This window comes from Cucurbita pepo, chromosome 18 (genome assembly GCF_057944985.1).
Source record: "Cucurbita pepo subsp. pepo isolate OVF chromosome 18, ASM5794498v1, whole genome shotgun sequence".
Classification (NCBI taxonomy): Eukaryota; Viridiplantae; Streptophyta; class Magnoliopsida; order Cucurbitales; family Cucurbitaceae; genus Cucurbita; species Cucurbita pepo.
The window spans coordinates 10,995,750-11,013,256 of NC_141815.1; the positions used below are offsets into that span (position 1 = coordinate 10,995,750).

Sequence of the window (17,507 nt, forward strand, 5' to 3'; positions counted from 1 at the left end):
TATGTGCATGTGCTTAATTTAACCTTTACCTTATAAATTAATTAATTTTTAATGGTTCTAGCTTTGTTATATAAATGAATTATGGTTAAATACAGTTCTCATCTATAACTTTAAGAAGAGAAAACAAGCACAATTTTCGAGAACAAAAAAACGTCACCTATTATCTAATTCATTAAACTATGTTCGGGTTGATAAAAAATGATATGTTCATGTGCTTAATTTAACCTTTACCTTATAAATTAATTAATTTTTAATGGTTTTAGCTTTGTTATATAAATGAATTATGGTTAAATACAGTTCTCATCTATAACTTTAAGAAGAGAAAACAAGCACAATTTTCGAGAACAAAAAAACGTCACCAACGACACCTCTCCTCTCGATCATTGCTTTAGCTGTGGCTTTAGGCTTTTGGTTTGCATGCTGTGGGAGGCATGGGGATTGATGCCTTTTCCCATCTCATTATTCAAAATTGTGTGACCACTCACTCGTTGTTTCCCACCTCTGCTGTGTTAAAAGAACAAAAGATTCATCATTTAGTGTTTTATGTTAGGCATGTATTGTTGTATTCTTTTAAAATGGCTGTATTTTGAACATATTTCTGTTCTGGCTCTTACAAAAACAGCCCCATATTTGTTGCAGGGGATCTCCTTTTTCTAACACAAGCAAAGAAAACTCAAAAGCTTCTCCCTTGAACTATGGCTTTTCCATTTGTTTACTCTACACTTTACTTCAGAAGAATAAATGAAACAAGTAACAGTTAGAAGTGCAGAAAGAGCAGTACACGTTTCACTGTAAGAAAGCAAATATCAAGGATGAAAAAATAGTAAGAATGCAAGCAAACTAGCCATTGTCAATGCATACCATATGGTTTATTTTGCCTAACCAAGTATTTGACATCGATTGCTCGACATCTAACACAATATCATAAACGTTACCACGATAATCTGTCCAACTCCTTGTTTGGCACATGCAGAACGCTTTTTGAGCCATCCTTGTCTCGGTCGAAGTTGTTGCATTCAAACTTCTTAGCTTGAAACTGTTCTATTTCATAACACATTTGTTTCAAAATATTTTGCCCACTAGGGGCTTTCTTTGCGATCTTTGTGGGTGTCAACCATGGCTCAGGAGCACCCCCATCAAAAAGAGCTAATTTTTCGATAAGTATCTCATTTACAGCATCGAATATGAGCTCGGGATGAATTTTATCCCTGTTTGAAGAGAGGAAGCTCTTGCAGGGCTGAACCCTTCTTTTGATGGCAAGCCACCCACCTGGGTAATTGTGGCAGAAACCACAGAATCAATATTTCTTGGTATCATATGCAAAAGCCTGCAATGAGTTGGAATATTCAGGAATTCTTCACTTTTACATCAACAGAACAAATCAAATTCCTGCTGACGAGCTTCTATAATGTCTTGAACTCAAAACCTGAACAAAGAAATTTAAGAGCAAGAGATGGAAGTATAGCATATAAGTCAGATATCTTTGTTTTTATAAATCCAAAGACATGTGAGATAACCAAGCATTGCAGAGTTCAGCATTAATCTTCATAATCGTCGAAGTACATTGCAAAAGTGTCCTAAATGAATCAAACTACATCCTTGTCATAACATCGCACTACGAATCTTCCATCCCCTTGTCAGAAATAGATTTCAGCTACCAGTAGTAAACGTTTCAAAAAATTACAAAATACAGTGCAATGTATTGGCTAGAGTAAACTGGATTCCTAGCTGTGTATCTCTAAATATTCTCTGTATGCTCGTAACCTACAACTATAAGAAAATATCCTTATGAAAAACGGTGAATATGTACTCACCGGATTAGTTTTCAAAATTTGCCACAAAGAAACATGAAACTAATGAAATGTGTAGAGGGGATAAAAGGCTCTTCTAATCTTGCAAGACAAGCAACGGTTATCCAAATATGGCAGCGGATGATGAACTACTATATAGCAAATAACCATGTGAACCAATCTTAAAAATATGGCCACGTACTTTGTGAGAACTAATCATCAGCATGTGGGAATCCTGCCACGGAAATGACTCCAGAGAATTAGAGCTACATATACTTGGAAGTTAGAACAGACTTCATACTAAAGCCAATGAACACCTAAATCATCGTCGTCCCTTCTCATTATTTATAATCCTACGGTAGAATTTCCAACATGGACTAGATTCGGAAATGGGTTTTTGACCAAATGGATTCTGTTCAACATATTTTTTAACATTTTCTGCTGTAGATAAACCCTCCAAATAAGTGCGAAGATCACCACCAGGTCCTGTGGAAGACTAAATGTTAAATAATACATTGGGAAAAGATTAACAGTAACCAAAGAAAAAAGAAAAAAAAAACTGCGGTTACAGCAGGAACAAAAGATGGAATTTCCAAAGCCTGTAACGGATCCTTGGGACATGCATAATTGACCGCCCAGGATGGCTAAGAAACATTCAGGGATCAGTATAGAGCAATTCCATTTCATAGAAAATTGATATTCATGTATATTTCAAAAATTATCTTAATTTTAATCTAAAAACAAATAAAATTTTCATCAAATGAAAAATATTTCATATGCATTTTAAAAGAATCTGTGACACTTGGAAGAGAATTTCTTTCAACACTTGGTGTAAGACGTTACTATTCTATCTACTATTTGCAGTAGTTGGAAGAGTTTTTTGTAACCTCCATGGTGAGCCCTTTTATTGTACATTTCATTTAGTCAGTGACATTGTTTCTCAACAACAACAACAAGAACAATGGTGCAATTTCATCATAGATTTTGTGTAGATTTTTATAGTTGAAGAGAAACAACAAAATAATAAAAATTAAAATTAAAACAAAACATCCTACACTATTCTTCAAATGCATATTAAAGTGCAAGCATGCCCAGACGTTCTCAGCTACGTATATAAAACATCCTACACTATTCTTCAACTGTATATAACAATTCACCTAAGGCTTCAGCTTCTTATGCATGTGGCACAGTTTTTTTTTTTTTTTTTTTGTGGGGGGGGGGGGGGGGGGGGGGGGGGGATAAGGAACCAAACTTTCATTTAGCAAGAATGAAAGAATATGATACAAGGGCATCACATGTGGCATGGTTCATACCTAATGACGTATCATCTCTGTCCTTGTACTGATACGTAGTAGGAAATATTGCAGTATTAGCCTGAAAATGATGACAAGCCAAGACAAACAAACTATTAATCAGCTTAAAAGAAATTGAAAGAGTTCATATCCTCAAATGGAAAGTGTAGAAGTTTTCAACTAACTGGATTCCGCAAGGCCTTGTATGGAGAATCATCCAACAGTAAAGTGTTTGATGCATCGAACTCCCCCTTTTTCCATGGAAGATTCGGTCCCAAATTTTCCCATATTTTTTTCAGTTCCTTCAAAACGAGGGGCTTCCTACTGTTCTCAATAGTGTTGAACCTTGTAGCTGTACAGTGCGATTGATCCTGTATCAACCATCTTAGCATTGTTATAGAAGAGCATGAAACTTGTAGGAGGGGAAATCCAGGTAATTGACTCGACCAAAGAAAAAAAAAAAAGAATCAGTAGGTTACATAAATCCCTTGAATCTAAGTTGCTTCTACTTCATTTACCAAGCACCACAATTAAAATTTAATGTTCTTACCTTGAATTTTCATATCAAAGCTCAAAATAAACACAACTTTAGTTTTAATCAGGTTATGCATATGCCAATTTCCAGTTTAAAAAAATGTATTCCACCATTACTAATTCAACATGGTTGGCAAGCAAATCAAGAAAAAATGGTTAAGAAGAATGTAAGCAAAATTAACATGTAAAAGCAACCCGATAATTCCTTAGTAGCAAGGTGATGCATACTCCTACTTTTGTGGAAATATGACTTGGCTTACCCAGCAAAAAAGTAGCTTGTGTCTGGAATCTCTCATAAGAGACTTAACTAACATACTCAGGTTCTTCCTGCAGAAAATAACATGAGTAAGGATATGAATAGCGTCAGGGCTAAGATTTTGAAGCTAATGCCAAAATTAGACATGCACCAGAAAGAAAAACAACTGGAAATCATATTTAAAACTATTATAAGGTGAAACAGCAATCAATTAACCAGCTTTAGGTTGAACTACCGGGTTCTCGATGACCATATCCCCACTTCAAATCTCTCAAAACAAAAGCTTAGAAAGTCGTCACAGAAGGGCCTCTTAAACACTGAAAAAAGAAATAATATAGCCAAGTAAATATGAGTTTGATGTTCATTAACGCTAAGGCCACATCTAGATGTGTTTTCTTTCACCTGCTTTACGTGATATTACGAAGTCCGGAGTGTATCCACGTGGACAATATGGAACAAAATCTACGAGTAGTCCATTTACATCAAGTATGAGAAGCTTTTTCTTTGTAAATCCAGTTGCACTGTTGTTACCATTTGTTGCATCACAAGACAAAAAACGAGGAATCTTTTTCTTTAAAGTTTCCTCTCTCTCCTTCACATCTGATGTAATTACACCCACAGAGCAGTCGACTGACATTTCTTCCGCCACAACCTTAGTCGACATTTCTTCCGCCACAACCTTAGTCGACATTTCTTCCGCCACAACCTTTTTAACTATCTTGGTGGTGGTAGATTGCTCATGCAAACTAGTTGCATGCATTTCATTTAAACAGTTGAATGCAGCATCTTTATTATTGTCTTCCACTTCAGAATTCAAACTTCCTTCAAAGGAACCTGCAAACTTTCTCCTTCTTCGACCTCTTTTTCTCACTCTTCTTGTTTTGCCATGGGTATCATCACTGTTTGATTGAGCCAAACAATGCTTAGTCTCTAAGCAGTCATCATGTATTTTAATCATGGTAGCATTTTCAAAATCCTTGGACCTATGAGGATCTGCAATAACCATAGAGCTTTCCTTCGTATTTGCAGACAACTCTGTTTTTTCACTAATTGAGCAGTCAACTGATTCTTCCAACAAAGCCCCATTCGTAACCTCTTCTGTTACAAAATTTTTAAGGTGGTCATTTGTCTCCTCTTCATGAGGGTGGTTCAATAGAGAATCTTTCTTTTCGTCCTCCACATTGGTTTCCAAATTTTTTTTAGGGGACTCTAAGGACCTTCCCTTTCCACGACGACGCTTTCTTTTCCTTATCCTTTGGGTTTTGATATGGCTCGAAGGAGTTGAATGATCTACAGTCTCTGTATGCTCATCATCTCGTTTAACCATATTAGTACCTTTCCCATCTAGATCCTCGGGAACTAAAGAATTTTCCTTTCCATCTGCTGAATAAACATCTGCATTTGGGGAAGTAGATGCTTCATCATCTTCTTTAAGAACTTCAACATTCAATAGGGTCAAGACAGACATTCCAGATGCTTCTCCACATGGTAAATCATCGTGCTTCTTCTCATTCTTTTCCCCTAGTATATTTACTTCAAAATGAGATTGTCCTATTTCTGGCTTCATGTTTAAACACATTTTTTTTGGAGATTCTTGAGAAACATTATTTTCTGTTGAAGCATCATATTCATCAGGATCACAACCTCGGTGATCGCCTCTAGTGGTGTTACCCCTCCTTCTCCTCTTTCTTTTCCTTTTCTTTTCCAAACAAGCTTTTGCATTACAAACAGCCATTTCCATCACCTGCTCTAATCTACAGTAGTGTAATTTCACAGATGAAATTAACTTCAAAGGAAAAATCTGAACACTCCTAGAAACCTCGACATTCTCAGTCAGGGATCTTCCTAGAATCTGTCTTCTTCAAAGCTTAAGACTACTGAGCTTGTGAAGGTATATGGTATTAGTAATTCCAGAATCCCATCCTTTGATTCCTTGTAAACTTCAGTAGCAGCAACAAAAAGAAAAAAAAAAAAAAAAAACAGACGAAAAAAATCCAATAAGCTTTATGAGACATAAGTCCAGCTTTTCAATTGAAAATTGAAATAGTTCTACATGTACTAATGAAGAAAACAGGAAAGACTTCAAAACATGTGATACATGGACAAAAGCATATTGTATAAAAATGGATCCACAAGTTACAAGCTCCCAAAAATTCATGTGCATGATGGATATTTTTTGACTCCTTTGGGTTTGTGAGGCATCAAGCCCATTCTGTTTCATTTCATCAATGAATTACATTTGTAATAAAAAGAAAACTATTCCAATAGTGTAAAACACATCTTAAATGGCAAAACTCAAGTTTTCTCTGCCCTTGAGTAAGCCACATATAGTTTTCATAGAAAACAGAGGGAAGCATGGAACAAATGAATTTTCCAAAAGAAAAATGGAAGTTCTCATAACAACTAATATGAGGTGAAATGGCAATGCAATCTGACATAAAAACACTACAAATATAGAAAGATAATGCACTCGAGGCATCCGGATAATGTAAAATTCAAAGAAGTAGCCTAAATGAATAAGTTATACCTACGTGCATCAGAAGTTCTGAATTTAAGTCGTTAACTGCCTATTAGTCTGCATGACTCAATGTCCTTGTGCGTATGTCCTTCACATTTTCAATACACAGTATTATCAACTATTTTTCAGACTCAATAATAGACTAAAGAAACCAAATCGAAAGTTTTTTTCTCCAAAATGAAGACGACTAATTCTTAGATGTTGTGGAGCACGATCATGTCTCAGCTCTACTATCAACACCAAACCAAATCAACAATATAAAAGTATTCGAACCGTGCATACAATAGAATTCCTCTCACGCAACCGAAAAGTAGGTCATTGCGATAAAGACAAGAATAAACATTAAGAACGGGGAGCCAGTACTCGGTAACAGAGTTCAACATCAAAAGGCGGCTAAATTATCGATTCGTTCATCACTAATCACTAAACGAACATTTTTCCAGATTCGGCTAATGAACCGCGCTTATCGAAGTGATACATAGCGACAATAAGAGCAAAAAAAAAATGGAAAACGAAGGTCAGAGAAAATAAAAGTAACCTTGAGAAGCCGAAGGTCGTCAGGATCTGAAAGAAGCACAGAGAAATACTTATGAACTTGTAAAAGAAGAAGAAGAAGAAGAAGAGAAGAAGTGATGTAAACATAAAGCAGAGATAATGTAAAAGTAGAAGTTGAACTCCCGCGAGCCGCCCCGCCTCCATACTTTTTTCATCGTAGGTTGCGAGCTTGAGATTTACCGGGTTTATGCGGTGTCCCTGGATAAAGATAATCCGGTCCGGTTTCGTTAAATTCTCCTCAAGGTTGTACTATCCGAGTCACCAAACATGTTTTGGAGTGACAAGTTTAGCCAAATATTAAAATATCTATTTTAAGATTTCGATTTATTTTATTTATGTATATTTTATAAATAACTTTGGAACATTTATTTAACTAACTCTCAATTTACAAACAAAACTAATATATCGGTAAATATTCGAATTTTTCTATCAAATCATCCGGTCGAAACAATGTAAACATATATGATGAATGTATCAATAACTATCAAGAGCAATCGTGAATTAAATTGTTGAGGTAAGTCCCAATATAAATATTACGAGAAATTATGAGATAATTTATCGTTTAAAAAATTATTTAAGCATTTTTTTAATATATTATTTTATTTGCATTTTTTAATATATTATTTTATTTAATTTTCTTATTCATCACTGAAGGCGAGCTTCTTTCAAAATTCTACCTTTTATCTAGAGTAAAAATATGAAGAATCATTAAAAATTTAGTTACATGCATCAATGGGCTAAAAGGTCAGATGTTCAAATCTTTACTAAAAAGCGAAATAAATAATATTTATATAAGTTTTCTCCTGAAATATTACAATAAATCTACCTTTAAGGTAGAATTGTAGAATTATCTAAATCATGAAACTATGCTCATACACGTTAGAAAAATAAATGAATCAGGTGGTACAACATAAAAGGAATTCCTCCAAACTATTGGTTCTTCACAATCCAAGTGAATCCTATTCTCTCTTCAACCAAAATTATAAGTTACAACACATTTTGCTGGCAGAACCCATCTTAGAAACACCAAGAAGCAAGATCCTAGAGCCTTTGATGTCAACAATCGGGTTCCGACTAGAGGAAACTATCTCACTTCATGACTAAACACGGTCCGAAAACATGTGTCGTGTCGTAACTTCTTGAGTGTCTTGTAGCTCTAAGAACAAGGTAAATATTTGAGAATTGTCATACTTCAGTTCAAGGGAAAAGGAAGCTCATCAGTCAAACTTGTATCTCAAACTGTCAGAGGCAGAAAATGGAACAGCCTGACCCAAGCAGTCCTCTCTGGCTTGACATTAACACGTTCAACTGCCAATATTTTCCTCTCTAGCTTGTCTTCCAGACAACAGAAAGCCAGGTTTGGATAAAACAGGGCAGTCAAATTCCATCCACAGAGGCCTAGTTCCCATTTATCTTCAGGATTCTCCCGCGACAAGACAACAAAATCGAAGAGTAACGAACTCGGTGGCTGGTCTATCCTGTTTCCCTAGCAGGTGGCTGGTCTATCCTGTTTCCCTAACATAGTCAAAATGTTGCAGATAAAAGAATAAGGATCACAAAGCAAAGCTCAACATCAAGCTTTCTGAAAACAATGCCCAAAATCTAATCTATTTCTCAAGAAATTAGCACGAACTCATCTATTTGTGAAACAACTCCTTGTCATTTAGAAGCTCAACAGTGTTCTTGTTATTGTTAACACAAGGTATATACAGACATGACCTACACTTAACCAAAACTTTGAACATACATACTCATCCTACTGAAGTAATAGTCTACAGTAAGTACAAAAGCAAACGTGTTTCAGTACTAATACAATTTGCTCCTCCTAAACATACCTTATACCATTAAACTCGACTGCAAAATGCAACTCTAAAGAAGTCAATGGTCATTAAATGGTTGAGGGATGATGCAATGTTCCTCAATAGGTCGTTAAACCAGAAGCATGAACAGAGTTTTCATAAAGCTCATAGTAATATCACACCACTTAGTTGTTTCCTGCAGTAAACCCAAGGACAAAGGATAAGTAGTATTCATTTAACACGATCAAAATCTAAAGCAAATTTTAATAAATCTCTTGAAGAAACAAGTTCCAAGCTAACTCACCAAATTAACACTTCTCTAATGTGTTTGCAAACAAACTACAGTGTTTTCTAATAACTTTATACAACTTAAAAAAAGGAAAATTCCACACCAACCATTTGCAAACATTTACTGCATCAACAATTGTATATCTAGAAAGTACAGAACGGCTACTAAATATTTTACAGAAAAACAAATTACATACATGTTATTTTGCTGCAACCTCAGGAATTAATGAGAATCATATGCTAAAGAACTTATGTCACGATGCTCAGCATATTGCAAGCTTCATCAATTCTCCAGCATCCACAGGACCATGACCTCTGACCGACATTTCAACCAACAACGTGGAACTATCACCTGTCCATCCCTTGCAGATGTCCAAGATGAATGCATAATTCCTGATATCCACCCAACAAGGAAGAAACAACCATAATAATGTTGCTTTCATAGTCCAACACATTGGGATGCAGACTTCATCATGTTCTATGCCTTAACGTACTTGTCAACATAACCCTGCATATGGTACAAGGACAAATATTAATGCTAGAAATATGGATCAAATAATCCAAGAGCAGCAGAACCCCTCTCCAATGGGCACAAATTATAAAAAGGCCATAAATTGTTGCCGTGTTAATATAACATTCTTGGAAATTAACTTTAGCCATCTACCGATCATGTTTTCTGAAAGTAATCAAGTAAAACCTAATACATTCATACATGAAAAACTAATTCATCGAATTTTGTTTTTACTTATTGTTAAAGATTGAAGTAGTCAAAGGGGAACAAGTTCCAGAGGCTAAATTGTTTATCTTTTTGCTATAAAGATAATGAAAATGTTCGAGCAAAAATATGCTTCATGAGATTCAAAGTTCACCAAGAAGGTGCTATAGTAGTTTGTTACTGTTTTTCCTTCTCAATTTCAAACGTTAGCCAACAAATTGTAATCAATAATTTATCTATTTTGACGAAAGATTTTTCATAGCTTCAAGAAGCAAATGGAATTGTAAACGAATTGACTGTATACTTATAATGTTCTAAGATAAGTACCATAATCCTTTAATTCTTTTAAGAGAGAAAGGGGTCTCACCATAACAAGCTTTGTCAGTTTTCGTTGTGATGAATCAATGTATCGATTTATCTTTGCTTGAGACTTGGGTATTTGGTGACTCTTCATAGCTCCAGATACCTTGTCAACAGTCTTCTTGACGATTGTCTTAAAGGCTTCCTTGCTCATATTGCCCTGTCGCCATGATGGTTTTAAAATTTCCTTAACAAAATCGGCAATAGCAATCCTGAAAAGCTTCAGTGACCTAGAACCTTTGGACTTCTTGCTCTTCTCTGAGGACTTAACCTGATCAATTTCGATTTCTCCTGATAAATTTTCTTCGTCGTCAAGGTCATCCTCAACAGCACCAGCCTCTGCATCTGCTGTCTCTCCAAATTCATCATTCTCCAGAGTAGTAGTTGAAGCCACAGCGGCAACTTCTGTATGCTTGTTGTTCTCCTCCACATATGGTAATTTATGGGAACTACCAAGGTTTGTCATCGTATAAGATTCCCTTTCTTTTTCCAGCTTTTGACCACAATCAGATTTCTTGGATATAGGTAATGATGGCTCAATGCTGTCAAAAAGTGGATCATACTGATCACCACCTGTACTGAGCAAGACTTTCCTCAAAGGTTTGGTGGAATTTGGTGAAGCAGTTGTCTGCCTTGTTCCAACATAATTAGCACCTTGCCCATCAACGTGAACATTGCTCACATTGAACGTAGAACTACGTATATCGCCACTAGGTGCATCATTTCCAAAGTTCAAAATGTTAGATCTGAAGCTGGAGCTAAGTGGCTTCTCAAAAGTAGATGCATAAGGATTATGGTAAGAGGTAATTCCCAAACCCCCTAAATCAGGAAGCAAAGAAGAATGGTTCCTGCTTAGAGGATCGGGATAATTTTGAAACATACTACCAATCTGGCTTGGTTCACGGAACAAACTATCATGTGCAGGTTGTGAGGTGTACAATGGCTGTTGAAACCGTGAATAAGGATGCAACTGCGAAAATGAACTTCGAAATTCACTAGGAGGAAAATTGTCACCAGAAGATTGCATTATATTTGCATTTGTAAAGGGCACAGAATGATCATTAAAGTTTCGGTGAGGAAAAAAACTTGAAGAATTCGTCTCCACAGAAGTCCGCCCAAAGTTTTCTTCATTCTGAAAGCTTGGGAATCCAAAAGGTTGACTAGGTTGATTGTTTGCAACTGGTGCAATTGATCTAACTTCATCCATGTGCATTGGAGCTCGATAAGGCTCTTGAACTGGGGACTCACCGAGCTTAGAATGAGAATGCAACTCCAATGGCTGGGATTTCTTAATAGACTGAGAACCCAAATCACTTCCTTGAGACAAATGACTCTCATGAAATTGCATTGGCATACCATCTTTGGTAGTTACAGGAGTCAATGTTGAATCATACAATGGTTTCGGAGGCAGTAAAGAGGTACTGTGATAATGAGATGGTTGAATGGATACCAAATCTTGATGAGGATGAAAACCTCCTGGTAGTGAAGATTTAGAAGGAAAGGAAACGTTTTGTAACACAAAATTATAAGGGGCAGGCACTGGAACCTCAGCACTAGCTACACGCGAAATTATGAGAGGTGGCGGAGGAGGCAGTTCTCTAAGAGAATGGGCATCATCAATAGCACAAACTGGAGCAGTAGCAGATAATGGTTTCGGTACTGGAGATTGTGATAAAATTTGTGAGGTCAAAGGTAGCTGACTAGCAGAACTGGTACCAAAATGTGGCTTAATTGATGAAGTTCTATCCAGAACATGTTCACATTCAGGAGCTTTATTGGCGGTAACTGCAGTTACTTGATCAGGTAACAAATTGGAGACAGAGGAACCATCCATCTGGTGTGAGAGGTCATTGGCGGTTTGAAGCTCTGCAACAAACATGCTGGATTGCTGAGCCACAGAATTCTCTACAGAAGTCAGCATGCTCGTGGAAATATCATCAGGGAATTTCTCAGCAGCGGAGGTCATAACTGAACATTGCTCATAAGACTTCTCTGCTTCTTGAACATTATCATTAACATGAATGTGGACAGCCTCAACTGGTACTGAAAAAATTAATTCTTCTTGAATTATGCCAATTCTATCTCTAGAACTTTGACATTTAGTTACAAATGAATCCGGATCTCCAGTAGGCCTATCTGTCTTCCATTCATGAGTATTGCCTTTTGGGGACTCATTATGTGGGATGCACTCCTGACTCTCGATTTTAATATACCCAAGATCTGATACTTCCCTAGACATGTTCATAGTGTCCTCTCTTATCTTTATATTCTTGGAAGTTGGGTGATCATCTAGATGTTTGCTCCTATGGAATCTTGATCCATCGTTCTTGTGGGGCTCATGGTGCTCATATCGACAAGATGCTCCTCTATAGCACCTACCTCGCTGAAAGTCGAAGCATTTTCCTATCATACCCTTATCTCGTCTCATATTCTCATGACTAAACTGACTTGAACGCCTGATGACAGGAGACCTGCTTCTGCCTCTGTGGTTACGAGGAGACCAACTGAAACAATAGAAGAGTAAAATTTGGATTAAAATGAAATAAGTGCATGTCTAATTTGATGTTTATGCTAGATTGTTCCTTAACAACATTGAATAAATTAACTCACAGTTTAACTTTTAAGCAACAGTATATGCATGTGAAAAGAAATTGTTACCTGCGAGAACGGCTTCGCCTCTCCCTTCTTCTCCGTGGACTCCTTCGTCCCCTTCTTCTATCAACAGGAGAACGACTTTCACTACTATTTCTAGCTCTTCTATTCTTATGTCTCCTTGTATAGTGTGAATCATCTGAATCACTATCACTGTCACCTTCTCTGACTAATCTCCCAAATTCATCTATTTTTACAGGAGATGATCCCAACTTCTTATGTTCAGCATCATTTTCTTTTCGTAACTTGTCAGTATCTTGGGGAACATCAATACTACGACCATTCATTGCATTCAAAGACTTAGAACCAGAGCTGGTACCAATTTGATTCTGTTGGTTATTGTAACTCTGTTCATTCCCTGTCTTCCTGACAATTGCCTCATTAGCATCAAAAACCTGTTTTGGTGATTCTGAGAGAAACTGAGCTCGTTGAACCTGGCAAGAACCTTTTGATCCAAGAATAGTCAAATTATCAGTGTCTTTGTTGGAAGTCTTAGAATAAGCTGGAGTTGAAGATGAGGTAGCAACAAAATGGACATCTTTATGATGTGGTTCCTCATCACTTTCTGAATTTTCATCGGAAGCATAGTCCTGTATGAGTCTAAATGGGCTGCCGCCTGTAATAAGGGTAGTAGGGTGATTAGAAATAATGGCTGAAGAAGCTGCTACTTCACCAGCTAAGTCATTTTGCAAGCAGGTAATAGAACTCCCAAAATTGTTACCTGGAGGCTGATCAGTAACTCCAGCAGTACTTCTGACATGGCTGTGAACTTGGCAAGCTGCAATGCTGACAGATTTTTCATGGTCCAGCAGAAGTTTTGGCCCTCCATCTTAAAATAGAATAATAGAAACTTATTAAACATACATAAATGAGGATGAAAAGGTAGTAGTTCAATCACAACAAGAGGAAATACCAAAAGCAAAACAAACTTCATAAAGAATCCACAAATCAAAAACCTTGAAGAAACTATCACGTATTGTGAAATTAATGCAACTTTGTAGAACTAGGATAACAGATCAGAGACATTGGGTGTACTTACGTGACCACATCAGACAAACTGCAAAGTTCCTACTAATTAGTTTAACTCTCTTGTTCAAATACTATGCTTGATATCCAAATCACAACTTTAATAAGTTGAAATTGGGTGTATTTACATTGAAACATTGAAACATTGACATTGTTCATTTTTCAACATAAAGAAAACATAACTCTTATTTAATAAGCAGACAGTCCTTGGAGATGTCAAACCTCGTATCTATCACCCGTAGTGGATCCCTACCAAGAAGAAGAAAAGATTCTCTGTCTTGGCATGCATTTTCATAAAAGATGCAGCAAGAAAAATAAGCTCCTATTTTATTATTCAGTGTTCATTTAAGACGTAAAACAATGTTTTCTTATATTTTCCTTCAAATAAGAAACAATCATTTTTCTTCACAATAATATGCAAAGCACCATGACATCACAAAGCAAAATCTGCCATGCATGAATCCATTGAACATAAAACGAAAAAATGACAAGAGCATACCTTCAGCTACCTTCTCCTTTTCCAGGCTGCAGCTTCTGAAAACATCAGGTTCTTGTAACTGATCCTTTGCATCATGCTCTTCTTTTCTCAATTTGCACTCGTAACTTTGAATTGGAAGTGAGTGACTAGTTTCCTCTCCTATATCAGCTATGGTAATGTCATCTTGAAGCCACCAGTAGTAAACCACCCAACAAAAAGAGGGAAAAGTTCAGTATTTCAGTTGCTAAAAGGTACTCTATTAAGCTTTAACAGAGCTCTTGGTACAAGTAAACATAGTCACATCCATTTCCCTCACAATTATTTTCATCTCCCGACTGAACAAAATTTTCACTCAAAATTCAACCAGAAAACCAAATCATCTACTTAAAGTGGAGATATTTTCTTCACAGGAAACTGAAACTCTTAAGACAGAAGTACAGATAAATAGACAAAAAGAAACATACAAGAATAAGACATTGTACTTCAAGGGATTAGAAAATGGATTTCAATAATGACTAAAATCAAAACAGCCAGCAAAGATTACAAAAGGTGCTCTTGAGTTGAATGAATGGTGCGTTCAAAACCAAAGCATCTGAGTTGTAAGCGTCATGAAACAAAAGTATCATATATTTTGAACTGATGAATATAGTAGTAAGCTTTTAGAACCCTGCAATCTGCAGAAAATTGAATGGCTTCGTATATTTTACCATGGTTGTCTCTAAGTTAATGAGCGCTTACGGTCAAAGCTCCTGCTGGTGCATGTTAAAGAAAAACAAAGTCACTGCATGGGAAGAGATTTATCAACACTAAGACTAACCTTCCATCTCCATGTCAGAGTTTGCAGGTGAAATGGATGCCGCTGACACTGTCAAATTCTCAGATTGTGGTTCAATTCTTGAAGATCTCAATGGAGATTTTTCTTTCATTGCTATATTTTTGGAAGCCAAACTATATTTCTTCTTCATCCACTGGAAATACTCGTGGCCGACTGCAGATTCACTTCCTGGTTCACCACCAAATAAAAATCCAAACTCTGGATTCCCAAATTCCTTTTGGCGAGTTGTGTCTTCAAAAATGGAACCGTTATTGGCAATGAACTTGCATAATACTTCTATCTTCTTGACAATTCTATCATCTTTTGGCTTAGGTGGAGGTGGAGGAAGAACCTTCACAAAAATTTTATCTGACAATATCTCATTGTCCACATTAGAAACCATCATGAGGCCATTACCAACTTGTGAGTTTCTAAATTCGTCATGCATGGGCACATTATCCCCTAAATGACTGGGAGGTGCGCATCCTTGATCAATTTCAGAGGGTTCCAAGTCTTTACCGTAATGAACGGTAGAACTAGGATCTAATTCAGACCGACAAGACAAGTTGGAAGAATCTGGATCTGGAATTGAAGAAGAGGACGAGGTGGGAGGAGGGGGAGTAGGTGGAATAGGTGGAGGAGAGGATGGTGGTGGAGGAGGAGCCATTGCAAGCAAATGAGATCTTCCAAGATTTGATTGCATGACTCCTCCAAAAGAAGAGGGAGTAGGAAAATTGGATGTTGTTGGGAGTTGTGGAATCGAGGGAAAGACCTGCATCCCACCTTGTTGCAATGGTGGATGAATTCGAGCATGAGGAGGTGGTAGTGGTGGATGAATTCGAGCATGAGCATGAGGAGCATGAAGAGGACCTACGGGAGAAGGCTGCGGAGGCCGTAATAAATTTGAATTGGGAGCATGAGGAGGTGGTGCTGGTGGTGGTAGTGGTGGCGGCGGAGGCAGGACATGATGCATGTTCTGAACTCCCAGGTGTGAAAGTTGTACATTCTGCTGAGCACTTGAGTTAAATAGAGAAACTTGTGTGTTTCCATGGACTGGTGGAAACGTATGAAAATATGCTGGACGGATATTTGTAATCCCACCAGGCCGTACTTGAATGGATGGACCCTGACAGTGGGGAGGTGGTGGACCATGGGAACCCGGCTGAGATAGATGTAGAGATTGCGCAGCCTGAGGTGGGGGGGCAGGTGTTTGTTGAGTTATAGGACGTGATGGGATTGGAGGGCCTGGTTGACCATATGAGGTAGGAGGAGGCGGAGGAGGTGCTACAGCACGCTGTTGGTATGCGGGTGGCCATGGTTTCTGAGGACCCTGCCCGAACGGAGAAGCATAATTTGCTTGACCATACATCTCAAATCCTGTAAAACTAGAATTTGACTCCAGTACAATGGTGAATTGTGTTAAAAGAACCACAACGGCACACGCACATTCTTCAGCTCAAGCCACCGATAAAGCATCCTGTCAAGCAAGAAAGCAGTAGCAAAGTACATAAGTTGAAACTTCAAAAAAAAAATCATACACATAGCAAACTCATCCAAAACCCAATTTTGCTCCATGGCATCATGAATGCATCCAGTGAGGAAGCACAGCTACGGACATCCAGACATGGTATTCATTGATGGCAGTAAAAGCTTACAAATAATAAATAGATAGAAGTAACTCTATTCTTCTCTTTGAGCCTCCCAAGTATCATCAATCATGACCATAACTATCCATTACCCTGTTAAGTAATACAATAATAACTGATATCACCGGAACACATTACCTCCGACTGGAAACAGAACAGTATAAAGCTATAATGTATCTCCCACACATTCCTCTTTTACATAACACAGAATAAAAAACATAAGAACACTTCAATTCTCACAAACCCATCAACCAGTATACAGTAAGAATTGCAAAGCTAAAATACCGACTTCCCTCCACTTCCATCCGGCCAAACGACACACGAGTGGAAGTCAAGAGAGCAAAAACGAATCAAACTAAGGCTGGAGGAAAATCAACGCAACCTAGTGACAATAAACAAGCGCAGAACCACTCACCGCATCAACTGAGATTCAAAATTGAGGCTACGGTCGAGGAATTCGGGAATTCCTGAGATTAAAAAAAAAAAAAAAAAAAAAAAAAAACCCACGATTAGGGTGTTGAAACTCGAAAGAGTATTAGGGTTTTGGGACGAAAATAGAGTAAAAGAGCGGGAAGTGGTGGCTCCAACCCAACAAGAGGCGGCAAATGAAAGGCTTCTCTATCTGGTCCTTTCACAGCCTAACAGAAGAGATTCCATTCCTATCTCCACCTTCCCTCCCAGTTACAACCAAGCATAAGATTAAAGAAACAGTTCGCATTCCTCCCCAACAAAAAGATGTAAACTTTGATTAACAATAAATACATATATATTTTAATTATCTAAG

General features: G+C 37.3%; 2 protein-coding genes across 10 annotated transcripts; both read right to left on the reverse strand.

Moving 5' to 3' along the window:
- Positions 1 to 792: 792 nt before the first annotated feature.
- LOC111779988 (uncharacterized) lies at positions 793 to 7,074 on the reverse strand. 5 transcript variants are annotated; one of them, XR_002812779.2, is made up of 9 exons: positions 6,929 to 7,074; positions 6,400 to 6,478; positions 4,275 to 5,812; positions 4,108 to 4,189; positions 3,877 to 3,943; positions 3,268 to 3,453; positions 3,104 to 3,164; positions 1,993 to 2,276; positions 793 to 1,426 (listed from the first exon to the last, which is right to left on the reverse strand). XR_002812779.2 is itself a non-coding variant. In XM_023660211.2 (8 exons), the coding sequence occupies exons 3-8, from the start codon at positions 5,611 to 5,613 to the stop codon at positions 2,113 to 2,115; spliced, it is 1,899 nt and encodes a 632-aa protein (XP_023515979.1). In that variant the 5' UTR covers positions 5,614 to 5,812; positions 6,404 to 6,478; positions 6,929 to 7,074; the 3' UTR covers positions 793 to 2,112. The 5 variants fall into 5 exon arrangements, 4 of the variants coding, with proteins under 4 accessions (XP_023515979.1, XP_023515982.1, XP_023515978.1 ...); XM_023660211.2 differs by having other exon boundaries at positions 793 to 2,276; positions 6,404 to 6,478; XM_023660214.2 differs by lacking the exon at positions 1,993 to 2,276.
- Positions 7,075 to 7,713: 639 nt separating this feature from the next.
- Positions 7,714 to 17,460, reverse strand: LOC111779646 (uncharacterized). 5 transcript variants are annotated; one of them, XM_087119421.1, is made up of 10 exons: positions 17,312 to 17,460; positions 17,139 to 17,190; positions 15,081 to 16,554; positions 14,285 to 14,446; positions 13,481 to 13,588; positions 12,766 to 13,375; positions 10,115 to 12,611; positions 9,230 to 9,540; positions 8,781 to 8,940; positions 7,714 to 8,431 (listed from the first exon to the last, which is right to left on the reverse strand). In XM_087119421.1, exons 3-8 carry the CDS (start codon positions 16,444 to 16,446, stop codon positions 9,511 to 9,513), a joined length of 4,773 nt encoding a protein of 1,590 aa, XP_086975547.1. In that variant the 5' UTR covers positions 16,447 to 16,554; positions 17,139 to 17,190; positions 17,312 to 17,460; the 3' UTR covers positions 7,714 to 8,431; positions 8,781 to 8,940; positions 9,230 to 9,510. The 5 variants fall into 5 exon arrangements, with proteins under 5 accessions (XP_086975547.1, XP_086975543.1, XP_086975544.1 ...); XM_087119417.1 differs by having other exon boundaries at positions 12,766 to 13,588; XM_087119418.1 differs by having other exon boundaries at positions 7,714 to 8,460; positions 12,766 to 13,588.
- Positions 17,461 to 17,507: the final 47 nt, after the last annotated feature.